General features: G+C 70.7%; 1 protein-coding gene across 2 annotated transcripts; it reads right to left on the bottom strand.

The window, feature by feature from the left end:
* Positions 1-2499: 2499 nt before the first annotated feature.
* Positions 2500-23561, bottom strand: EBF4 (EBF family member 4). 2 transcript variants are annotated; one of them, XM_064511714.1, is made up of 17 exons: positions 23237-23561; positions 22280-22395; positions 16994-17150; positions 16713-16776; positions 16577-16632; positions 15462-15535; positions 15054-15122; positions 9038-9119; positions 8075-8192; positions 7766-7899; positions 7564-7690; positions 6099-6187; positions 5947-6012; positions 4973-5150; positions 4703-4885; positions 3813-4016; positions 2500-3728 (listed from the first exon to the last, which is right to left on the bottom strand). In XM_064511714.1, the coding sequence occupies exons 1-17, from the start codon at positions 23489-23491 to the stop codon at positions 3658-3660; spliced, it is 2043 nt and encodes a 680-aa protein (XP_064367784.1). In that variant the 5' UTR covers positions 23492-23561; the 3' UTR covers positions 2500-3657. The 2 variants fall into 2 exon arrangements, with proteins under 2 accessions (XP_064367784.1, XP_064367785.1); XM_064511715.1 differs by lacking the exon at positions 23237-23561 and having other exon boundaries at positions 7766-7896; positions 22280-23105.
* Between the last annotated feature and the right edge of the window lie 1171 nt (positions 23562-24732).

Here is a 24732-nt window from a genome sequence, read left to right as displayed (position 1 = left end):
ATGTGTGCCTGTGCATGTGTGTGTGTGTTTGCCTGCGTGTGCATGCATGCACGCCAGTGCCTGTGTGCATGGATGCATGCGTGTGCGTGTGTGTGTGCTTGTGCATGCGTGTGCGTGCGTGTGCATGCATGTGTGCAGAGGGGAGCCCAAGGTGAACAAAGCGCCGCTGTGTTTCCACGCATTGCGTGGACATAATAAACCGCTGGCCATCGCGGACGTGGAGGGTTTTATTTCACACGTGCCCTAAAACGCAGCCTTCCTGCACGCCGCAGCCCTGTTACGTTGCAGGGAGCCAGTTAAGCGGATCCCTCCAGCAAGTGGCATTCGGAAAGTTTGCCCCGAGATCCGGGGGGACCCAAACCGGCGGGTTTTAGAGGTAAGGGGAGGCCCAGGGGGGTGCTGGAGCCTGCAGGCAGTGCTGCGGGCCAGGGGCTGCCCATGCACACACGCTGCTCCCGCACGCTCGCAGCCCCACGGGCACACCTCCTCGTGTGCATCCTCCCTCTCCCGTGTGCGGGGACACCCCCATGGCCCCCCCGTGCGCACAGGTCCCTCCGCACGTGCAGACACTAAGCCACGGTGCTCCCTCTGTGCACACACTGCCCTGCACGAGCACAGCCCCGTCATGCACACGCGCTGCGGCGTGCACGCTTCTGCGTGCGTGCCTCTCCCTGCGTGCACCCCCGCTGGTCCCCATGCACCCCCGTCCCCGTGGGCACACCTGCCGGTCCCCACGCACACCGCTCCCTGCGTGCACATGACCCTGTACATCCCTGTGCGTCCCCTCGTGTCCCCTCGTGTCCCCACGTGTCCCTGTGTCCAGCTGGCCCCGCGCGGCTCCTTGCAGCCACCGTGGCCTTCCCTGGCACACACACAGGCGTGTGGCTGCAGCACCCGTGCAGGTGCACACGCATGCACACGCAGGCACACGCATGCACGCGCAGATGCACGCGTGCACACGCAGCCGTGGCGGCTCCCAGCTGGAAGCCCGCCTGGCGCCCCGCTCCTCCGTCCCCCCGGCCCCGTTTGGGCTGGATGAGCCCCGCCACGTCCCTCCTCTCGGGGCGTCCCCAGGGCCCAGCGGCACCCCGGGGTGCTGGGCACGTAGGGCTGCGGCACGGGGGTGTTGTGCTGCCCGGGGGTCCCCGGGGCGGCTTGGGGGGGGGAAGCTGCGGGGGGGGGTGCTTGCACGGCCCCCGCCCCCGGGGTGCTGCAGCTGTGCGGGCGGCCGAGGGGCTCCCGGCGCGCTGCTCCGGCGGCGGCAGGATGTTTGCTTTGGCGCTGGCACAGGCACGCTGGGGAGCGGCGGCAGCCGGCGGCCGGGGCGATGCCGGCCAAAGCCGGGCCCCTGCAGGGAGCTGAGCGGGTCCCGTGCTCGCGGCGGGCGCCGGGGGGGGCACCGTGCGGGAACGGGGCGCCGGGGGGGGCGGCGGGCAGGGTCTCCGGGGCTGCGGGGTTGGGGTGGCCTGGCACCGCGCTGGCACGGCGTAACACGGCACGGCATAATGCAACATGGCATAGCGGGGCACAGCACGGCATAATGCAGCATGGCACAGCACGGCACGGCACGGCATAATGCAGCCTGGCATGGCACGGCACGGCATAATGCAGCATGGCACAGCACGGCACGGCACGGCACGGCATAACGTGGCACGGCACAATGCAGCATGGCACGGCACAGCACAATGCAGCGTGCCATAGCATAGCATGGCACAAAACAGCACGACGTGGCAGGGCACAGTGCAGCACGGCACAACACGGCGTGGCCCGGCACGCGGCGTGGCACGATGTGGCCTGGCACGGTGCGGCACGGTGCGGCACAACGTGGGTGACGCCGTGCCCCGGGGGCGCGGGGCTGCGTGTGGGGGGCGCGGAGCCGGGGCGGTGCACGGTGCGGGGGAGGCAGGGCGCGTTCCCCGGGTCCCGGGAGTCCGGTGTGGGGGGCGCGACCGCTGCAGCGTTTCCGGGATGCCGGCAATGGGAACAAGATGTGGGGCCGGAGCGGGAGCGCGGCCGGCTGCTCCGGCCAAGCGGCGCTGAGTGTTTCCAGGCACGGCCGGGCCGGAGCCCGGAGGCAGCTCAGCTCCAGCACGAGGGGCACCGTGTGTCCATGACCTGCGTGTCCCCTCCATGGGGACATCCCTGGGACATGGAGCATTGTGGGGCCAAGGCCTGCGTGTCCCCTCCCCGGGGACATCCCTGGGACACAGAGCACTGCATGTCCATGGGCTGCATGTCCCCTCCCCAGGGACATCCCTGGGACATGGAGCACCACATGTCTGCAGCCTGTGTCCCCCCTCACTGGGGACATCCCCGGGACACGAAGCACTGCGTGTCCATGGGCTAAGTGTCCCTTCCCTGGGGACATCCCTGGGCCAAGGAGCACTGTGTGTGTCCCCTCCCTGGAGACACCCCTGGGACATGGAGCACTGCGTGTCCCCTCCGCGGCGCGTCCCTGTCCCCGTCCCCGTCGCGCAGGCAGGGCGTGGAGCCGGCAGCCTTTCTGCAAGTCGTTTTATTTCCATTTCCCGCAGCCCCGTCGCGGAGCCGCCCGGCCCCAACGCCAGCCCCCCCGCCCGCCCGGCCCGGCACAGCGACGCGGGGGCCAGCGGCACCGGGCTGGGGGGGCACCGGCTCGGGGCCCTCCTGCACCGGGGGCCGGAGCCCCCTGCCCGCCGGGACACCCCCAGGGCCAGTGCGGGGGCGGACGTCGAGGACGGTGAGGGTAATATTCGCTTTACATGTGCTTGCGGTGGAGGGGTGCGCGGGGGCACGGCCATCGCGCCGCGGGCACGGTGCACGAGCACGGCACGCGGGCACGGAGCACGGCCACGGCGCACGGCCATGGTGCATGGGCACGGTGCACGGCCACAGCACACGGGCACGGCGCACGGGCACAGTGCATGGCCACGATGCACAGGCATGGCACACGGGCACGGCGCACGGGCACGGCATGCGGGCACGGTGCATCGGCGTGGTGCGTGGCCACGGCACACGGGCATGGCACACAGGCATGGTGCACGGCCACGGTGCACGGCCACGGTGCACGGGCACGGCACATAGCCACGGCGCACGGCCATGGTGCATGGGCACGGCACGCAGGGGCAGCGCGGCTTGAGTTTCTGGGTTTTTTTCCCTTTTTCTTTATTTACAAAACTCACAGCTGCCCCCCCCTGCCCCCCGGCCTGGAAAGAAAGGTAAAAATGCCCCAACGCGGGTGAGGGGCTGGGGGCTCCGGCCCAGCCCCCAGCGCCCCCCCTGCTGCCGGGCCGCTTGCTAAAAGAATAATAATAACATTAATAATAACAGTGGTGATAATAATCATGAAAGCGCTGCGGGTGGGGGGCCCGGGGGCCGCTCCGCCCATCCCTGTGGGTGCAGGGCTGCTCGGCCCCCCCCCCCGCTGCCTCCGGCCTGGGGGGTCCGCGGGAGGTGCAGCCCCACGGTGGGAAGCCCTGCCAGCGGCCAGGGCGGGGGGGCAGCTCCACATCTGGAGCGCAACATCTGGGAGTGAAGCCATGGCGGCGCGGGCGCTGGGACGGGCGGCAGCGCGAGGGAGGGGGCAGCAGGGCCGCCCCGCGCAGCCCCCCGCGCCCGCCCCACGTGCCGCCCCGCGCCGGGGGCTCCCTCCGCGGCCCCCCCCAGCCCTTACTGCGCTTAGGAATAGGCCAGTCCTTGGAGCGAGCGCGCCGGGGCGTGAAACTTGTCCGAGTCCTCGAAAGCCTGGTCTGGCGGCGGGAGGGAAAGGGGCGTCAGGCGGCGGCGGGCGCCGGGGGGGCCGGGGGCCGCGGCCGGCCGGGGGCCGCGCTCACCTTGCAGGCTGCCGGCGGCGGCCCCGGAGCAGGCGGGCGGCGGGGAGGGCTGCGGCCGCACCACGGGGGCGAAGGCGCTCTTCTGCTTCACCGCCGAGATCATGTTGACGGGCGAGAAGGAGAAGACGCCGGAGGGGGTGGAGGTGCTGGTGCCCGACGGGAGGGTGATGGAGGAGGCGCCGAGCGGGGGGCTGGAAGGCATAACTGGGGGAGAGAGGCCCGCTGAGCCGGGCACGGCTGCACGGGGCAGAGCAGCCCGGGGCCGGGCATCGCTCCCGGCTCCCCTGGGATGCCCCACGGGAGCAGCCCGGGACCGGGCATCACTCCCGGCTCCCCTGGGATGCCCCACGGGAGCAGCCCAGGGCTGGGTACCACTCCCGGCTTGCCCAGGACGCCCCACGGGAGCAGCCCGGGGCCGGGCATTGCTCCCAGATCCCCTGGGATGCCCTGCAGGAGCAGCCTGGGGCCGGGCATCACTCCCGGCTCACCCAGGACACTCCATAGGAGCACCCGGGGCCAGGCATCGCTCCCAGCTCACCCCGTGGGAGCAGTCCCGAGGCCAGGCATCGCTCCCGGCTTGCCCGGGACACCCAGCGGGAGCTGCCCCAGGAGTGGACATCACTCCCGCGATGCCCCATGGGAGCAGCCCAGGGCCAGGCATTGCTCCGGGCTCGCCTGGGATGCCCTGCGGGTGCAGCCCCGGGGCTGGGCATCGCTCCCGGCTCACCCCATGAGAGCAGCCCCAGGGCAGGGCATCACTCCCGGGATGCCCCGCGGGAGCAGCCCCGGGTCCCGGCTGCCCCGTATCACCGCAGCCGGCTCCGGGGACCGGCATGGCTCCGGGCTGGACCCCCGCAGAGGCCGGCGCGCCGCCCCGGCCGCGGACTCACTGGCGTAGGGGGAGTTGGCGGTGGAGCCGTTGAGGAAGCTGGGCGAGCCGGGCACCCCCAGGCCGGCCATGGTGCCGCCGCCGTAGCCGCCGATGCCGGAGGTGCCGCCGTAGCCGCCCTGCTGCGGCGGGGAGCCGGGCACGTAGCCCCGCGGCGAGGCGCTGCCCGTGCTGCGCGCGTAGCCTGCGGGCGAGAGCACCGGCACTGGCACTGGCGGGGGCACCGCGGCCCCACGCCCGGCCCCCCCCAGCCCGGCCCCCCCCAGCCCACCTTGCTCGGGGCCCTGGGCCGCCTCGCCGATGCCCACGGCCAGCTGGCCGCCGAAGGAGTTCACCCCCATGACGCCGGCGGGGCCGTGGCTGCCGGCGAGCGAGGAGAGCTGGCCGGGCGCGCGGGGCACGCTGTACAGCGCCTCGGCGATGTCCGCCGCCCGCTTCAGGATGAGGTCCTGCCGGGAGGGATGGGGGGGGCGTCACCGGGGACGGGGACCCGCTGGGCAGCGGCAGCTGAGGCCGCTCCAACTCGTGCCACCTCCCGGGACATGCACAGCCCCATGCACCCCCCAGGAACGGGAATGGGAATGGGAATGGGAACGGGCTGTGCCGGGAAGGGCAGGGGCAGCTGAGGCCACTCCAACTCGTGCCATCTCCTGCGACATGCACAGCCCTGAACGCCCCCAGGAACGGGAACGGGCTGTGCCGGGAAGGGAAGGGAAGGGAAGGGAAGGGAAGGGAAGGGAAGGGACGGGGCAGCTGAGACCATTCCAACTCGTGCCACCTCCCGGGACATGCACAGCCCCATGTGCGCCCTGGGAACAGGAACCTGCTGTGCCGGGAGGAGCCGGGCAGGGGCAGCTGAGGCTGCTCCAACTCGTGCCACCTCCCGGGACATGCACAGCCCCGAGTGTCCCCCAGGAACGGGGACCCACTGGGCCGGGAAGGGCAGGGGCAGCTGAGGCCAGTCCAACTCGTGCCACCTCCCAGGACATGCACATGCGACCCCAGGAATGGGAATGGGAACGGGAACGGGAATGGGAACAGGCTGTCCCGGGAAGGGCAGGGCAGAGGCCCCTGCGGCTGCGCCCACTCGCGCCCGGAGCCCGGAAGGACGTGGGAGCAAAGGCGGCCGGAGCGCTGGAGCCGGCCTGAGCTGTCGGCCACGCTCTCCACCCGGGCGGGGGGCAGCCGCCATGGCCCCAGCCCGGCACGGGGAGCCGAGCGCGGCGCAGGCGGGGGCCGCGGTACCTGGTTGCTGTGCGGCATCCCGTAGAGCGCTTCCACCAGGTCGGCTGCCCGCTTCAGCAGCACCTCCTGCGGGCAGCGGGTCGCGGTTGGGGGGGGCACGGCACCCCCCCCGCCCCGCGCGGACCCCCCAGCCCTGCGGCCGCCGGCCCTACCTTGGGCAGGCGCTCGGGGTCGCCGGGGTGCCGGGGGATCACCTTCTGCAGCCGCTGGAAGCCGTAGTCGATGGTGGGCTCGTTGAGCGCTGGCGGGGGGATGCGGCGGTGAGGCCCCCGCCCCGCGGGGAAACCGAGGCACGGCGCGGGGCTGAGCTGGGCGCCCGCGGCACGCTGCCCCCCCCCCGCTGCGATGGCATCCCCACGGCACCTGCACGCCGCCCCGTGCGTCCCGTGCACACGTGCACGTGTGTGCACGGCCCCTGCTCACCCCGCGTGTGCGTGCATGGCCCCCCAGCACATCGCACACGTGTGCATGGCCCTGCTCACACCCCGTGTGCGTGCATGGCCCCCCGACACATCGCACACGTGTGCACGGCCCTGCTCACACCACACGTGTGCACGGCCCTGCTCACCCCACATGCATGTGCATGCTGCCACGCTCACAGCGTGTGTGCACACTGCTGCACTCACCCCACATGCATGTGCATGCTGCCACGCTCACACCGTGTGTGCACACTGCTGCACTCACCCCACATGCATGTACACGCTGCCCTGCACACACTGCACATGCGTGCATGCTGCCATGCTTATGCCACCGACATGCATGCTGCCACACTCACACTGCACGCGTGTGCATGCTGCTGTGCTTATGCCACATATGCACACATATGCACACACACACGCATGCTGCCCGGGGCCGGATCACCCTGTGGAGCTGGCGGAGGGAGCCGGGAGGAGGCTGCGGGGCCGCGGGCAGGCCGGGAGTGCTGCGGACAGGCACCGCGGGGACCCCCGGGCCTGGGGACGGGCTGTGCCGGGGCGCAGGCAGAGTGCCCCAAGGGCTGGGGCACAGGGACACCGTGGCACTGCCAGGACACGGCTCCCGGCAGCACAGCCTGCCTCGCACACCCGGCTGCGCCACGCCGCTGCACCTGGCATGCACACACATGTGCACACTCACACACACGTGCACACTCACACACACGCACACACACGCACACACACACACGTGTACACACACGTGCACACGGGCTCCCAGCTCTGCCCCAGCACGGCTGTGTCCGGCGGGTGCATGCAGCTCCCAGCACTGCTCCTTTGCACGCGCATGGAGGATCCATGCACGGCCATGCACTTGTCGTGCCGGATGGGCACTGACACTCTCACACTCATTATCACACACACGAACTCTCAGCTGGTGCCTCCTGCACGGTGTGTGTGCACGCGCAGCCTCCCTGCACAGTGACCCTCTTGCACCACCGCACACGTCCAGCGTGTCCCGCGTGCAGCGTTGCACACAGCGTCTCACACGTACAGCCCTCCTCTGTGTCACCCGGCTCCCACGTGCCCGGTGCATGGTGAGGGGGACGGGGTGGCCCCCGCAGTGTCACGTGCGCGTCACACACCGCGCACACGCACAGCGTGCAAGGCAGGTGCAAGGCCAGCGGCCCCGGCGTGCCCTCACCGGTGTAGACGAAGCGGCCCGGGGCGCCCTTGCAGAACTGCTTGGACTTGTAGGAGAGCGTCACCTCCACCACGCCGGGGATGTGCCGCGGCGGCGTCTGCACCCGGATGGCGTGCGGCGTGATGAGCTGCGGGGGCGCGGGCTGAGGCGGCGGGCGGGCACCCCCGGGCTGCCCCCCCCCGCGCCCCGCGCCCCCGCCTACCTCGCTCCACACCAGCATGGTGCCGAAGACCACCTGGAGCCCGTCGAAGAAGTTGTCACCGATGACGATGACGGTGGCACCGCCGGTGGTCCAGCCCTCGCTGGGGCTGATGGCTTTGATGCAGGGGGTGGCTGCTTCGGGCGCGGGGGAGAGGAGGGCGGCCGTGAGAGCGGGGCAGGGGCTCCGTGGGAGCGTGCACACGCGTGTGCAAACACGCGTGGGCGGAGGCGCGGATGTGCACGCCCCTGCAAATGGCCTCCCTTATGCATACGTGCACTTGCTGTCCCGCATTTGGCACGCCGGACTCACCTTCGGAGGGGTCGAGGCGCCGTGCCCGGCGGCCGTGCTTGGAGTTGTTGTGGACGAACATGTTGTCGGACACGGCCAGGACGTGGCCGTCCACGTTCACCGTCGTCGACACCACCACCTGCGGGAGGGCGGCGGCGGGGGGAGCGGGTGCTGCCACCCCCCTGCACCCGCTGCTCCCCCCGGTCCTGCTCCCTCCCACGGACAAGCGTGTCCCACCGGAGCATCCTCGTCCCTGCTGGCATCCCCCCGCGCCTCCGAGCATCCCGGGACGGCCTCGCCTTGCCCTCCGGACCCTCCGTGCCCGCACGGGACAGCCTTGGTGGTGGGGTGGGTGTGCAAATGCACACGTGTGCGGCTGTGTGTGTGTGCACGCATGCGTAGGTGGGTGCTTATGTGTGCACAAGCGCCTGGGTGCATGCACGCATCCCTGTGCACGCACGCACCTGTGCATGCACACGCGTGTGTGTGCGTGTGCACACGACTGCGCACAACACGGCGCTGCACGACCCCGGCGTCGGCCAGGGCACTGCCTCGGTCACCCGCCCGGCTGGGGGGCACAGGGAGGGCCGCCCCCGCAACCCCAGCCCACCCCCCTGCGCCTCCCCTCCATCGCTCCTCCGGCGTGGAGGTGGGTGGACTTGGCTGTTCTCCCGGAGCTGCTTGGTGCTATGCAAATTGGATAGGTCGTTAATCATGTAAAAATGTCACAATTATCATATCTTTACGAGAGGCCCTAATGAAGGCGCCCGTGCTGGGTGGGAGACGGGACAGACCCCCCCTCTGCTCTGCAAAAGGAAACTCCAGCTGCCGTGGGGAAAGCTCGGCTCGGGAAGGGGGGACACGGGGGAAGAGTTTGCAAGGGGTCCAGGGGGATTCGGTCCCCTTTGGGGCCTGGAGCGCCGGATTCCCCGAGACCCCTTTGAGGAAACGCAAGCGGCGTCAGCTCACGGCCCCGGGGCTCACCTGGAAGCGCCGCATGTCCCGGGGGTTCCCCGCGTTCTTCAGGCAGTTTTGGTTGCATTTGAGGAAGAACTTGAGGAAAAACCTAGGGCGGGAGGAGAGACCCCAGCGGTCGGCATCGCCGCCCCGGGGACGTGCACGGTCCCCCTCCTGGGCACGGCCGGGTCCTCGGCTCGGCCTCGGGGACCTCGGGGTCACGCATGCAGCCGCATGGCCGGAGCGTGGGCACACGGCCCCTGGGGTCATGGGCGCGCTGCTGGACCACGGACATGTTCCTGGGGTCATGGACACGCTCCTGGGATCATGGGCATGTTCCTGGGATCACAGACATGTTCCTGGGACCACGGACATGTTCCTGGGGTCATGGACACGCTGCTGGGACCATGGACACTTTCCTGGGACCACAGGCACGTGCTCTCTAGGATCACGGACACGTTCCTGGGATCATGGACATGTTCCTGGGACCACGGACGTGCTCCTGGGGTCATGGGCATGCTCCTGAGACCATGGACACATTCCTGGGATCATGGACACATTCCTGGGACCACAGGCACGTGCTCTCTAGGATCACAGACAAGTTCCTGGGATCACAGACATGCTCCTGGGACCACAGGCACGTGCTCTCTAGGATTACGGACACATTCCTGGGATCATGGACGTGTTCCTGGGACCATAGGCACATGCTGCCTAGGATCATGGACACACTCCTGGACCACGGACACGCACTTGCCAGGACCAGGGACCTGCTCCTAGGATCACAGACATGCTCCTGGGACCACGGACACGCTCCGGCACCGCTGGCAGGAGCGCAGGCACACGCGTGCTCTCTGGGGCCACCGCACAGCCTGCGCGTGCACACAGCACGTGTACCACGCACACGCACGGGGACACGCGTGCACTGCATGCACACACAGGCGTGCACACTGGGCACGAGCACAGGGGCACACACCCCGCGTGCACACACACCCCCTGCACATGCACCCGGGCACAGGCGCCCTGTGCACACCCATGGCCACGTGTGCCCTGCACATGCCCACGGCTGTACATGCCTTGCACACGCACACAGCCAGCTGCATGTGCACACGCACACGCACACGCACACGCGGCTGGGGGGCCAATGGGGCTGGGCCCTCTGCCCGTGTCCCGCAGCGCCCACACACGGGAGCTCAACGGTGGCCTGATCCTGTTGTGTGTCCGGGACCTGCCCCAAAGCATGGGGGCCGGCCAGCCCTGGTCCCATGTCACCGCACTGTGCCACCTCACTGCATTGTGCCACGTCACTGCACCGTGCCAGGTCACCGCACCATGCCAGGTCACCATGCAGCCCAGGTCACCATGCCACGCCAGGCCACCACACCGTGCCACGCCACGACAAGTCACGGCACCATGCCATGCCGTGCTTAGTCACTGCAGCACGCCAGGTCGCTGGGCCGTGACAAGTCACCGGGCTCTGCCAGGCCATCACAGAGTGCCAGGCCACTGTGCCCTGCCAGACACTGCACTGTGCCAGCTGATGGCATCATGCCAGGCCACCGCGCTGTGCCAAGTCATCACAACGTGCCAAGTCACTGCTCCATGCCAGGTCACCACAGCGTGTCAGGCCACCACGCTGTGCCAGGCCACCGCAGGTCCCTCCCTGCCACCTCTGCTCCTTTTGCGGTCTCCCTGTCCTCGCGCCCTCTCACACCTGTGTCCCTGCGGACACCAAGGGGGTCACAGGACCCACTGGGCCACGGGGGGCTGCTGGTGGGGGTGCGGGTGTGCACCCAGTGGCCCTGGGCACCCAGCGCTGCCGGATGGGGCACGGGAGGTCCCTCCTGCTGGGACTGGGGACTCCCCGGTCCCCATCGCCCTGCCCATCCCTTGCTGCCTCCCAGGAGGGAATGTCCCCAGGCAGCGTGGCAGTGCCCCAGGCAGTGTGGCAGTGTCCCCAGACAGCGTGGCAGCACCCTGGACAGGGTGGCAGTGCCCCAGGCAGCGTGGCAGTGCCCTGGCTCCTCTCCCCAGCAGGGACCCCAGCCGTGGGACGCACACAGGAGAGCCCCTGCCTGTGGCTGCCCAGTGCTGCCTGCGACCCCGTCCTGCCTGCGACCCCGCTCGCCCGCACGTGCCTCGCTGTCCTGTCCCAGCACCCTGCCTGGCATCCCGCCTGGCATCCTGCCCGGCATCCTGCCCGGCATCCCAGCCTGGCATCCCAGCCTGGCATCCCAGCCAAACATCCCGCCCAGCATGCCAGCTTGGCACCCGGCCTGGCATCCCAGCCCTGCATCCCAGTCCGGCATCCCAGCCCAGTATCCCACCCGCCATCCTGCCCAGCATCCCAGCCCAGCATCCCACCTAGCATCCCGCCCGGCATTCTGCCCGCTATCCTGCCCCCACATCCCACTCCAGCCTCCCATCCCTGCATCCCGCCCGGCATCCTGCCCAGCATCCCAACCAGCATCCCAGCCCTGCATCCCAGCCTGACATCCCGCCTGGCATCCTGCCCAGGATCCTGCCCAGTATCCTGCCCCCACATCCCACTCCAGCCTCCCATCCCTGCATCCCGCCCGGCATCCTGCCCAGCATCCCACCCAGCATCCCAGCCCTGCATCCCAGCCTGACACCCCGCCTGGCATCCTGCCCAGGATCCTGCCCGGTATCCTGCCCCCACATCCCACTCCAGCCTCCCATCCCTGCATCCCACTCGGCATCCTGCCCCCCATCCCACAGAGCATCCCATCCCTGCATCCTGCACGGGCATCCCCCTCCCACCTCCCAAGCCGGCATCCCACCTCACCATCCCTCTACACTATCCTGGTCCCACATCTCCCCCCACATCCCCCCCCACCTCCAGCCCCCCATCCCGCCCCAGCTCCCCCCCCCCCGCCTCCACAACCGCTCCGGGGCGGCCGCGGCACTGCCAGGGCTCCGGGCAGCAGCCCCGCCGCGACGTCGGCCCCCCCGGCACAGCCACCCCTCCACGCGCCCCCCGCGAGCCCCCGTGGGCCCCCGCGAGCCCCCGTGGGCCGGGCAAGCCGCCGGGCAGGGCGAGGGGCCGTGGGGGCTGCGCCGCGGCACCCGCCAGCCTCCCAGGTGGTAATCAGAGGAAGGAAGGAGCGTGGAAACGGGAGGAAAAACAACCCCCTCCCCGCGCGGAGATTGACAGGGGCGGCGTGGGGCTGCGGGGCGAGCCCCCCCGGCCCCCCCAGCGCTGCGACTTCGCGCCAAGGAGAGGGGAAATAATAATAAAAACACGTCGGACTTCTTCACCTCCTTAAGCGGCAGCCGCGCATATGGGCCCGGGAGTTAAAAATACAGACAATGTGCATACATTAGCATCCATAATGCACCCCGCTCCCCATTTAATATGCAAATTCCCGGCAATGCTGCCGAACACCTTCTGTTCCGAGCGCATAAATTTGAATTCGCAATTAGAATAATCTTGTATAATTAATGAAAAGCGTCAATTTTAGCTCCTAAGTAATTTGATTAACATGTTGATAGGGCACTTATCTGGCTCTCTAAACCAGTGGGGCCGGGCGTCGGGCCGGGGAGCGGGCGCCGGGGGGGGCAGGGTGCAGGGCCGGGGGGAAGGGAGCAGGGCCGGGCTGGGGCCGGGCGCCCGGGGACCCCCCCGGGGGGGGGAGGCCTTGGGGCAGCCCCCCAGCGCGGCCGGGATGCAGGACGGGGCTGGGATGCCCCAGGGACGGGGCTGCCCCGGGGGGACGGGGGGTGCCGGGGGGGGGACAGGGCTCTCCGGAGGTGGCGGGTGGGGGTCCGCCTTGGCCAGGCCGCCGGGGTCAGCATCCCGCTGGAGGAAGCGCCCGCGCACAGCTGGCGGCACGGGCGGACGCACAGCTGGCCGGCGGCCCGGGGCGGGAGCCAGCACATCTGGCTGCGCGGGGCCGGAGAGGAGCGCGGGGGCCCAGGGACCTGCCCCGGGGGCCGGGGCCGGGGCAGCTCGCGGGGTGGCCCGGGGGCTGCTTCCCGCCCGTGCCCGCGCTCCGGTCCCCGAGGCAGCACCAGGCTGGGGGGACGCTCCCCGGACACGTGAGCCCCGCAGAGCCCTGGCAAACTCGTCACACGGGGCGGCCCGTCTTCGTGGGGGACGGGCGGTGCGGGCTCCATCCCAGGGGTTTCCGAGACCGGCCTGGGGCGAGGATGGAGGCGGGGAACCGGGGCCGGGGCAGGGGACGAGGGGCAGGAGCGCCCGCATCGCCCAGCCCCACGGGAGCTGCCGAGGGCTGGGGGGCTCCAGCCCCACGGGAGCCGTGCGAGGGCTGGGGGGCTCGGGGGGATGGGGAGAGGGAGGCAGGGAGGGAGAGAGGACCGGATGGGGGAAGGATGGGGAGAGGGAGGCAGGGAGGGATGGATGGTGGGAAGGATGGAGGGATGGAGCAAGGGATGGGTGGATGGATGGACAGAAGACTGGATGCCGGGAAGGATGGAGGGATGGGGGATGGATGGAAGAGTGGATTGATGGATGGTGGGAGGGAGGGAGGGACAGAGGATTGGATGGGGGAAAGAATGGAGGGATGGCTTGAGGATAGGATCAGGGGAAGAATGGAGGGATGGAGAGAGGGATGGGTAGATGGATAGAGGACTGGATGGAGGGAAAGTTGGAGGGATGGAGGAAGGTATGGATAGATGGGGACTGGATGGGGGAAGGGATTGAGGGAGGGATAGAGGGATGGATAGAGGATAGGACCAGCTAGGGTGAAGGATGGAGGGAGGATGGATAGACAGAGGACTGGATGGGGGGGAAGGATGGATGGATATAGGACCAGATGGGGGAAGGATGGTGGGAAGAATGGAGGGATGGATGGATAAAGGACTGGATGCAGGTAAGGATGGAGGGATGGAGGGGTGGATGGAAACAGGACTGGATGGGGAGACAGATGGATAGAAGATTGGATGTTGGGAAGGATGGAGGAATGGGTGGAGGGATGGATGAATGGATAAAGGACTGGATGGTGGGAAGGATGGAGGGATGGGTGGAGAGATGGATGAATGGATACAGGACAGGAGGTTGGGAAGGATGGAGGAGGGATGAATGGAGGGACAGAGGGACGGAAGAGCGGATGGAGGGAGGTGCAGGCTGTGCAGGCGGTGCAGCCTGCTCAGTGCACCCGCTCAACCCCACGCCAGTGCCGGGGGGGGCGGGGGGGGGGCCCGCGGCACGTCCGCCCCGGGCGCCAGGCCGACACGCGGCCCCTGCTTGGCTAATTGAAGTGGTTGGATGCTGCTTGTATTATTTATTTGTTTGACGCGCGTTGGAAGTGCCGCCCTGACAGCAAACGGCGCTTCCCCCACCTGTCACGTCCGGCCGCCGCCACACGTGCAGCGAGCGCGTGGGGCCTCAGCCCGCACGTTGCCCGGCCGCGCGGAGCAGCGAGCCCGGCTTCAGCCGACGCATAAACCGTGGAGAAGACAGAGTGGAGCCCCAAGACTGGTGCCGGGGCTGCCCCCCCCCCCCCCCAAGTCATTAACGCTAACGAGGCAGCATCCCTGCTGCACCCGCACGGCCCCAGCCCGGGGCGCCCGGCTGGCTCCCGGGGTCCCGCGGGATGCTCGGAGCTGCCAGCCCAGGGTGGCAGGGCAGTCAGTTCCCAGGGTCCCACGGGATGCTCGGAGCCGCCAGCCTGGGGCAGCGGGGACGGCGATTCCCAGGGCATGAAGGCCATGGGATGCTTGGAGCCGGGGACGGCAATTCCTGGGGCGGCTCCTGCGGGATGCTCGGAGCTACCAGCTCGGGGACGGCAGGGCAGGCGATTCCCAGGGTGGCTCCCATGGGATGCTTGGAGCCTCCAGCCCAGGATGGCAGGGACGGCGATGACCAGGGCAGCTCCCATGGGATGCACGGAGCTGCCAGCCCAGGGCAGCGGGGATGGTGATGCCCGAGGTCCCCGGGATGCTTGGAGCCGTGAGCTGGGGGATGTCGGGGCAGGCGATTCCCAGCGCGGCTCCCACGGGATGCTCGGAGCTGCCAGCCCGGGGACGGTGGGAATGGCGATGCCCGGGGCGCGCGGGCACCTACCTGTCGATGATGACGGGGTCGGACGGCGTCTCGTTGCGGTTCCCGCAGCTCTTCTTGTCGCAGCAGCGGCTGGGGGGGGGGCGAGAGGGGCCGGCGTGAGCGCGGCTGCCCCCCGGCCCTGCCCCTGGCCCCCCCGGCCCCATCCCAGCACGGGGTCCTGCCCCACGGCAGGGGCACGCCGGGGTCCATGCAGGGAGGCGGCGGCAGCCCCGGGAGCCCCACGGGCCCCCGGCATCGTTAGCGCGGCTCCCGAGATCAATTAGCGGCGCTGGCACGGCGCGCTAATTTGCACAAACACGGCGCGCGAGTGTGGTAAACAAGAGCGGCTCTAATGGGGCACAGGGGAGCGCGGCGGGCGCCGGCGGGCGCGGGCCGGGGGGGGCGGGGGGGGCCCGGCGCTGCGCCTACCTGCACATGATCTCGTGGGTGAGCAGCACCCGGCACATCTCGGGGTTCTTGTCCTGCCCCTCGTAGATGATGGCCTGGGGGGGGGAGAGCGCGAGGTGGGGTCCCGGGCCGGCGAGAACCGGCCCCCCGCCAAGAACTGAGCGGGCCCCCCCCGGCCGAGCGCCGTGGCACATGCAGGGCCTTGCACGCCTCTGGTGAGCACATTTCGGTGAGCGTGCCTCCCTGAGTGTGCAAGTGTGCGTGCCGAGCGTGCACACCCGCGCGTGTGTGTGTATGTGTGCACAGCAGGGCAGCGTGCCCGGGCGCGCCGTCCCGTGGGTGCTCACGCCACGAGGTGCACGGCCTGCACACCTGTGTGTGTGCGTGTGTGTGTGTGCGTGCGCACGGGTGTGTACACGCACAGTGTGGCCATGCACACCTGCCCTGCACGCCTGCGTGTGTGCACCCAGGCGAGGAGGCGCAAGCCTTGCGCACCTGGGTGCACAAATGTACAGATGTGCGTGCCCTGCACACCTGTGTGTACACTGATACAGATGTGTGTGCCCTGCACACCTGTACTTGTGCGCACAGGAAGAGATGTGCGATCCCTGCACACCTGTGGGCGCACAGGTACAGACGTGCATGCCCCCCACACCTGTATCTGCGTAGGTACAGATATGCAAGCCCTGCACATCTGTGTATATGCACAGGTACAGATGTGCATGCCCTGCACAGCTGTTTCTGCACAGGTACAGATGTGCAAGCCCTGCACAGCTGTGCATACACACAGGTACAGACGTGTGTGTGCTGCACACCTGTGTGCACAGGTACAGATGTGTGATCCCCGCACTGCTGTGTGCACACACCGGTACAGATGTGCACGTGCTGCACACCTGTGCGTGCACCGGTACAGATGTGCATGCCCTGCAGACCTGTGTGCACAGCAGTACCAGATGTGCGTGCCCTGCACACCTGTGCACACCAGTACAGATGTGCACGCCCAGCAGGGCAGCTGGAGCCGTGCTCTGAGGCCTAGCAGGTTGGGCCCCACGTGGGACAGGGTGGCAGACGGGGCTGCAGGGAAGGGGGCACCGGGGGCCCCGCCGCCCACCACCCGCCGCCCGCCGCGGCGTTACCTGCTTGGACATGGAGTCGATGAGCCGCACGTAGAGGTCCTGCTCCGTCCGGATGCCTGCGGGGCGAGAGGGCACGCGTGAGCCCTGCCCGGCCCCCGGCCCCCACCCTGGCCCCCGCCCCGGCCCCGGCCCCTACCGTTGCTGTAGAGCAGCTGGAGGCGGTAGTGGATGCCGTTGTTGGTTTTCTCGCCGTTCTGCTCCTGGGGAGGGAGGTGGGAGGTCGGATGCAGGCAGCTGGGTGATGCCACCACTCCGGAGCCTCGGGGATGCCACGGCCCCATCCCGCCATCCCCAGCCCCGAGGCAGGGCGAGCATCATGTCCCGCCACACGTGTCACGAGTTTGGGAGCGGTCTCAGCCCGTGTGGGCTCCGCAGGGGGATGCGGGGGGAGGCCAGGGCGGCCGCGGCGGGGCTCACCCGCTCCTTCTCCACGAAGTCGATGAAGGAGGTGCGCTCGATCTCCACGGGCTGGCCCTGCCGGTCGTACATGGCCAGGACGAAGTGGAAGAAGTTGGACTTGCGCAGGTTGGAGGGCGGCTGCTTCTCGAAGTGGGCGCGGGCCAGGCCCACCCCGCTGCGGCGGGAGCAGGGGCCGGTGAGCGGGGCTGCCGCCGCGCCGCGCAGCCCCCGGCCCCCCCGCCCGGCCCCCCGGCCCGCGGAGCACCGCGTCCAAGACAAATACAGGGATGTAAAAAAACCGCCCTGCTTTCGTGATTAAAAACACCCCGGGTGAGAAGCGCGTGGGGGGCTGGGGCGCCCGTTCCCACGCTCCCCCTGCATCCCGGCCGGGACCCCCCCCCACCCCACGGACCCCCAGCGCCTCAGGTGCAGGGCTGGAGCTGGCTGCGGGGGGGTCCCTGCCGGCCCCAGCCCCCCTGTCTGCTCCCACCCAGGCCGAGGATCTGGGGGGGCAACGCAGGGGCCTGTGGGGGTCCCAGTGGGCAGTGGCCGGGGGGCAGAGAGGGATCCCATGGGGACCCTGGCCTGGGGGAGTTGGGGGGCGGGGGGGGTCCGGGGGGGCCCTGCAATGCTGGGACGAGGCCGCCACCTGTGGGGTCTCCTGGGAACTGCGGGGGGGCACAGCCGGACCCCAGCACCCTCCCGCTGCTCCCCCGGGTGCAGCACCCTGCACCCTGGTCCTGCCCCCCCGCTGGGTGCACGGCACCACGGCACCACGGCCCCGAAGCACCCCCGGCCTCTGCCCCGCGCCCCGGAAACCCCCGGGGGCTGTTGTGTCACCGAGGGGAAAGGCTCAGCGCTTGGGGAGCTGGAAACCCCCCCCGCCCGGTCTGCCAGCGCTGAGGCGCACACGCACTGGTGTCTGCGTGTGCTGCTGCCACGCGTGGGCAGCCACACACGTGTGCAAACATGCGTGCACGCACGCGGTGTCCCAGCGCACTGTTAGCAGCGACGTGCGGGCACACAGCCGTGCATGCACACATGCAAACGTGTGGCCTTGTGCACCGCGGACACACGCGTCCTGGCCCACGCGCGTGCTCAGAGGTGCATGTGCAGTCACACGTGTGGGCAGACACGCATGCTGCATGCAGGTGCAATCACACACGTGTGGGCACACACGCACGCTGCATGCCGGCCACGCCACGACCCCGTGGCCACGCCAGGACCCCCGGCTCGGTGTGCCGTGCCGGTGAGGGGCTCTGCTCCGTGAGGGCAGGGAGCCGGGGTGCCGGGAGAGCCGGCGAGCAGCGGCGGCATCCGTGGGGAGCGGAAACCCCGGCGTGAGCCTCGGCATCGCTGCGGCCCAGCCCCGGTGCTTCCCCGCGGCGCTGCCCACCAAAACTCGTGCGTGCGCACAGCCGAGCGGCTCGGCCTGCCGTGGCGGAGCTGCTCCGGTGGCCGGTCCCTGGCCGGAGCCACGGCCACGGCTCTCCCGGCTGACGTGCACGCGGCAGGGTCCCAGCGGGGACCCCCCCCCCCGGCCTCCCCCGAGCTGCGGCCCAGCAGCGTGGCGGGGAGGGGTCGAGCCCGCGCTGCCGGCCGGGAGAGCTGCAGCTCTGCTCCAGCGCTGCCGAGCCCCGGCGCGCCGGCAGCCCGGCCCGGCTGCCATTAATTATTAAAGGCAATCAGAGCATTTCCTAGCAGACGAGACCGGCGAGTGCCGCTTACAGGAAAGCAGCATCTCCCGCTCGCGGAGCCTCCCGGAGCGAGGGGCACCGCGCAATTACGCAGCCGAGGCTCTCCGCTCGCCTCCCGCCACGGGCTGCGCAGGCAGGAGGGAGGGAGGCGGGGAGGGGGGAGCGCCCGGCCGGCCTGGGAAGCCAGCCACCACCTCAGCTTCCCCGCCTGGACCCCAGCCGATCGGTGCTGCCCCGCTGGGACCCCGGACCCCGTGTGTCACAGTGCCGGGACCCCGGCCCCTGTGCACTGCCCTGCTGGGACCCCAACCCTTGTGCATTGCACCCCCGGCACCCTGGGCCCTGTGCATTGCACCCCCAAGACCCCAGCCCCTGTACACTGCACCCCCGGGATCCCAACCCCTGCGCATTGCACCCCCAGGACCCCAACCCCGGTGCACGACACCCCCAGGACCCCGGCCCTTCTGTGTTGCACCACCGGGACTACGTCCCCTCTGCATTATGCCGCTGGGACCCCAGCCCCTGTGCGATTCACCCCTGGGCCCCCGGCCCCTCTGCCTTGCACCCTGGGGACCCCAGCCCCTGTACGTTACACTGCTGGGACCCCAGCCCCGCTGCCTCGCGTCCTGGAGACCCCAGCCCCTGTGCGATTCACCCCTGGGACCTCGGCCCCTCTGCCTTGCACCCTGGGGACCCCAGCCCCTGTATGTTACACTGCTGGGACCCCAGCCCCGCTGCCTCGCGTCCTGGAGACCCCAGCCCCTGTGCGATTCACCCCTGGGACCCCAGCCCCTCTGCTTTGCGCCCCAGGGACCCCAGCCTGTGCGATTCACCACTGGGACCCCAGCCCCTCTGCCTTGCGCCCCAGGGACCCCAGCCCCTGTGCGTTACACCGCTGGGACCCCAGCCCCACTGCCTCGCACCCTGGAGACCCCAGCCCCTGTGCGATATACCCCCAGGACTGGCCCCTCTGCCTTGCGCCCCAGGGACCCCAGCCCCTGTGCGATACACCCCCAGGACTGGCTCCTCGGCTCGCAGGGGGCCGCAGCTCCCCGGGGGGGTTGCTGGCGGCTCGGGGGCATGCGGGGAGCGCCCTGGCGAGGCTGGGCAGGCTCTCGCGGCAGCGAGACGGCCCAGCAGCACCGAGGCTCAGAAAAGGGGTCTGGGGTGCGAGGCGCGGGCCGGCTGGGCTCGGAGCCCCCCAGCAGCCCCACGCGCCCGCTTGCACATCCCCACGCACGCCGCAGGCCTGGGCAGCCCACGCGGATGCTGCGTGCCCACCACGGTCTGCACCCGGAAAGCAGAAGCAGCCCCCCCAGCGCGGGTGCAGGGGCTGCAGGGCGTCCAAGGGACCCCGGCACCCACGCGGAGTCACACCCGAAACACCCCATCCAGGCAGCCCGGCCGCCCCGCCGCACGGCACCAGCGCAGACCCCCAGCTCCGGTGCTGCTTCGCCCCGGCAGCCCCCGCCCTGCCCCGCTCCCGGCAATGGGGGGGTCCCGCTCCCCATCGCCCCGTGGCAGAGAAGCCACCGGTGACACGGCCCCTGGGGGTCCCCTCTGCTCCGGGGCCGGCAGGGCTGGGACACCCCAGGGCAGGGACCCTGGGGCCAGCCCCACTCCGGTCCCCCCCCCTCGGGGCTTCAGCCCGGGGCGCAGCCTCCGGTGCAAACGCGGTCCCCGAGCATGGGGACAACGCGCACGACTGGGTGTTCTCGCCCACGCTGCAAAGCAGCTCGGTGCTGCGAGCGCCGGGGGTGTGCCGGGCGGTGACCCCCCTCCTCACCGGACCCCCGGGTCCCCCATCCCTGGCCAGGCTCCTCGGCTCTCCGTGCCGCGGGGTGCGTGGGCTGAGCCACGGCGTCCCCCCGAGCCCTGGCCGCCCAAAGCCGCGGTGGGCTCCGCACGCGGCCACCCCTTGCTGACCCCCCCTCGCCCCACGGCACACGCAGGGGGACAGCAGGGGCCGGGGCGCTGCGGAAGGGGTGCGGGCAGCCCCCGGCCACAGCCTGGGACCCCCGGGCACAGGGGTGGAGAGAGCAGGGACAGGGATGGGCACACGGAGCCCCACGGGGATGGCAGGGACAGGGATGGGCACCCGGAGCCCCACATGGATCACAGGGACAAGGATGGGGCATACGGAGCCCTGAGCCCCATAGGGACGGCAGGGACAGGGCTGGGCACATGAAGCCCCATGGGGATGGCAGGGACAGAGATGGGGCACACGGAGCCCTAAGGGACAGCCAGGATGGCAGGGACAGGGATGGACACACGGATCCCCATGGGGATGGCAGGGACAGGGATGGGGCACACGGAGCCCTAAGGGACAGCCAGGATGGCAGGGACAGGGATGGACACACGGATCCCCATGGGGATGGCAGGGACAGGGCTGGGCACATGGAGCCCCATGGGGAGGGCAGGGACAGGGACAGGCACCCGCAGCCCCGAGCCCTACGGGGAGGGCAGGGATAGGTATGGGGCATATGGAGCCCTATGGGGATGGCAGGGACAGGGACAGGCACCCGGAGCCCCACAGGGATGGCAGGGACAGGCAAGGGGCACCTGGAGCCCTACAGGGACGGCAGGGACAGGGCCGGGCACCCGGAGCCCTGAGCCCCATGGGGAGGGCAGGGAGCGCAGCCCCCCAGGAGCCGGGGCTGGGCAGGGCGCGGAAAAGGCATCGGGCTGCGGAGCGCGGTGAGCTCGGCGATGCCGGCTGCACGACCGGTTGTGGCGGTGGCTCCCCCCGGCCCCCACGCCGCGACCCCTGCCCGGGAGGTGGGGAGGGCGCTGCGGCCGGTCCCTGCCGTCACCCTCGGCGGCTTTGCCCACCGACGTGGGGGACGGGGCGGTGCAGGTCCGGGCCCCGGCGGACACGCAGCACGGCACGGCACGGCACGGCACAGCACGGCACGGCACGGCACAAGCCCCTCGCAGCTCCGGCGGCAGCTCCTGCCCTGCTGCCACCACCCACCGGCCCAGCCGACGCGTGGCTGCAGGTCCGGCATGGGCAGGGTGCCGGGGTGCTTGGGACGCCCAGGGTACCCAGGGGCGCGGGGTACCGAGGATGCCCAGGTGCCTGGGGGCTCCCGAAGTGCCTGCGCTGCGTCGGGTGCCCGGAGCCCGCGGGGATCCCTGGGATACCCGAGGAACGCAGGGATAGGGATGGCAGGAGATGCCCAGGCAGCCCGGGGCGCGGGGGGTACTTGTGCTGCCTGAAGTACTGGGGCGTACACGGTACCCGGGATGCCCGGGAGCCCACGGTGCCCGGGGGGCCTGGGATATCTGGGATGCCCCGGGGTGCCCAGGGCATCTGGGATGCGCAGGATGCCCACAGTGCCCGGGATGCCCGGGATGCTCATGGTGCCCAGGATGCCCAGGGTGCCTGGGATGCCCAGTGTGCCCGGGATGCCCATGGTGCCCAGGATGCCCGGGATGCCCGGGATGCCCATGGTGCCCAGGATGCCCGGGATGCCCAGGATCCCCACGATGCCCGGGATCCCCACGATGCCCAGGACGCCCAGGATCCCCACGATGCCCGGGATCCCCACGATGCCCAGGACGCCCATGGCACCGGGATGCCCGGGATGCCCGCGGTGCCGCTTACCTCTGCGCGGCCGTGCTGGCGTCCAGGATGCCGGTGCTCTGCAGCCACCTCACGGAGGGCAGTCCGGCCGTCAGCGGCTCTTCCTTCATGGGCAGCCCCCCCCGGGGCAGCGCCTCCTGCACGGAGAACATGGCCGGGGGCTGGGGGGGGGCCCGCCGCCCCGGCCCCGCTGCCGCCCCAAACTTTCCGCCCGGGCCCGGGGCTCAGCGCCGGGCAGGTGCCGCGGGCCGCCGCGGCGGCCGCCGGGGAAGCGGCATCTGCGGCTGCCGGCCGGGCGGGGGGGCTCGGGGAGGCTCGGGGGGGCGCGGGGAGGCGCGGGGGGCGGGGGCAGGCGGGGGCAGGCGGGGGCAGGGCCGCAGAAGTTGGAGACGGAGGCGACCAGCAGCCAAGTGCTGGGGACCGGCAGGGGAAGGGGCGGGGGGCAGGAGAAGGGAGCGGAGGGAGGGATGGGGAGGCAGAGAGGAGGAGTGGAAGGAGGGACCGGGAGGGAGGGATGGGGGAGGCAGGGAGGAGGAGTGGAAGGAGGGATGGAGGAAGGCTCAGAGGAGGAGTGGAAGGGAGGAATGGGGGAGGCAGGGAGGAGGAGTGGAAGGAGGGATGGAGGAAGGGTTAGAGGAGGATTGGAAGGAGGGATGGAGGAAGGCTCTGAGGAGGAGTGGAGGGAGGGCTGGGGAGGCAGGGAGGAGGAGTGGAAGGAGGGATGGAGGAAGGCTCGGAGGAGGAGTGGAGGGAGGGATGGGGGAGGCAGGGAGGAGGAGTGGAAGGAGGGATGGAGGAAGGCTCGGAGGAGGAGTGGAGGGAGGGATGGAGGAAGGCTCGGAGGAGGAGTGGAGGGAGGGAGGGGGGAGGCAGGGAGGAGGAGTGGAGGGAGGGAGGGGGAGGCGGGAGGCGTGCGGGCGGGGGCGGCGGCGGCGGGCCGGGATGGGGCGGGGGCGGCGGCGGCGCGGGGCTCGTTACCGGGCGGGCGGCGGCGGCGGGCGCGGCGCTGGGCGGCGGCGGCGGCGGCGGCAGCGGCAGCGGCAGCAGCAGCAGCAGCGGGCGGCCGGGGGGGCCCCGGGGCGGCGGGGGCTCGGCGGGCGGCGGGGGGCCGGGGGCGCCGCCGCCCCCCCGCCGCCGCCCCCCGCCGCGGCCCCGCCGCCCCGCCGCGGCCACCAGCACCATGAGCACCAGCACCCGCCGCCGCCGCCCCGCCGCCCCGCCGGCCCGGGCCATGCCGCCGCCGCCTCCCCGGGGAGGCAGGGCCGGAGCCGCCGGGGGGAGGCGGGGGCCGCGGCCGGGCAGGCTGACATCATTCCGGGGAGGAGCGGTCCCTCCCCGCGCCGGCGGAGGGGGTCCGCGGGCAGCGCCGGCACCGGCCGCCCGCCCGGGCCCCGCTCGCCGCCGCCGCCGGGGGGGGCCGGGGGGGGCCGGGGGGGGGGCCCGCGGCACCGCGGCCGGGCCCCGGAGGCGCCCCGGAGAGTCCGGGCTGCGTCCGCTGCGACGCGCTGCAGAGCCCCCGCTGCATCCCCGGAGGCATCCTGGAGAGACCCCAGAAGGGCCCCCGAGACCGCCCGGAGACAGCCCAAGCAGGCCCCAGGGACCTCCTGGAGAGACCCCACGCGGGCCCAGAGATGCCCCGGAGAGACCCCGCTGCGTCTCCTGGGACGGCCCGGAGAGACCCCGCTGCTTCCCCAGAGACATCCCGGAGAGACCCCAGCAGGGCCCCGGAGACATCCTGGAGGGACCCCGAACAGGCCCCAGAAACCTCCCAGAAACACCTCAAATGGGCCCCAGAAACACTCTGCAGAGACCCCAGAAGGGCCTCTGAGACCTCCTGGAGACACCCCAAACAGGCCCCGGAGACACCCCACTGCATCCCTGAAGGCATCCTGGAGATACCCCAAATGGGTCCCAGAGATGCCCTGGAGAGACCCCGCTGCGTCTCCTGGGACAGCCCAGAGAGGCCCCGCTGCTTCCCCAGAGACATCCCGGAGAGACCCCAAATGGGCCCCAGAGGGACCCTGCTGCATCCCCTGAGACCTCCCAGAAAAACCTCAAACAGGCCCCAGAAACAGTCTGCAGAGACCCCAAAAGGGCCCCCGAGACCTCCCAGAGACAGCCCAAGCAGGCCCCAGGGACCTCCTGGAGAGACCCCACTGCACCTCCTGGGACAGCCCAGAGAGACCCCACTGCTTCCCCAAAGACATCCCAGAGAGATTCCAGAAGGGTCCCTGAGACATCCTGGAGGGACCCTGCTGCATCCCCTGAGACCTCCCAGAAAGACTCCAGAAAGGCCCCTGAGACCTCCTGGAGACACCCCAAATGGGCCCCAGTGACACCCTGGGGAGACCCCGCTGCACCTCCTGGGACAGCCCAGAGAGACCCCGCTGCTTCCCCAAAGACATCCCGGAGAGACCCCATGGGCCCCAGAGACACCCTGGGATGTCCCCAAGTGGCCTCTCACATACCCTATG

The sequence above is a fragment of the Dromaius novaehollandiae genome, chromosome 4 (assembly GCF_036370855.1).
Source record: "Dromaius novaehollandiae isolate bDroNov1 chromosome 4, bDroNov1.hap1, whole genome shotgun sequence".
Lineage (NCBI taxonomy): Eukaryota > Metazoa > Chordata > Aves > Casuariiformes > Dromaiidae > Dromaius > Dromaius novaehollandiae.
This window is presented reverse-complemented; position numbering and strand designations above follow the sequence as displayed.

Bases quoted from the DNA above. Each gene is read 5' to 3' on its own strand.
- EBF4 (XM_064511714.1), bottom strand. From the start codon at position 23,491: ATGGCCCGGGCCGGCGGGGCGGCGGGGCGGCGGCGGCGGGTGCTGGTG. The intron at 9,120-15,053 runs GTAGGTGCCCGC...CTCCCGCCCTAG, and splicing joins GACCCCGTCATCATCGACAG to GTTTTTCCTCAAGTTCTTCC. The intron at 5,151-5,946 runs GTACCGCGGCCC...CCCTCCCGGCAG, and splicing joins GGATGCCGCACAGCAACCAG to GACCTCATCCTGAAGCGGGC.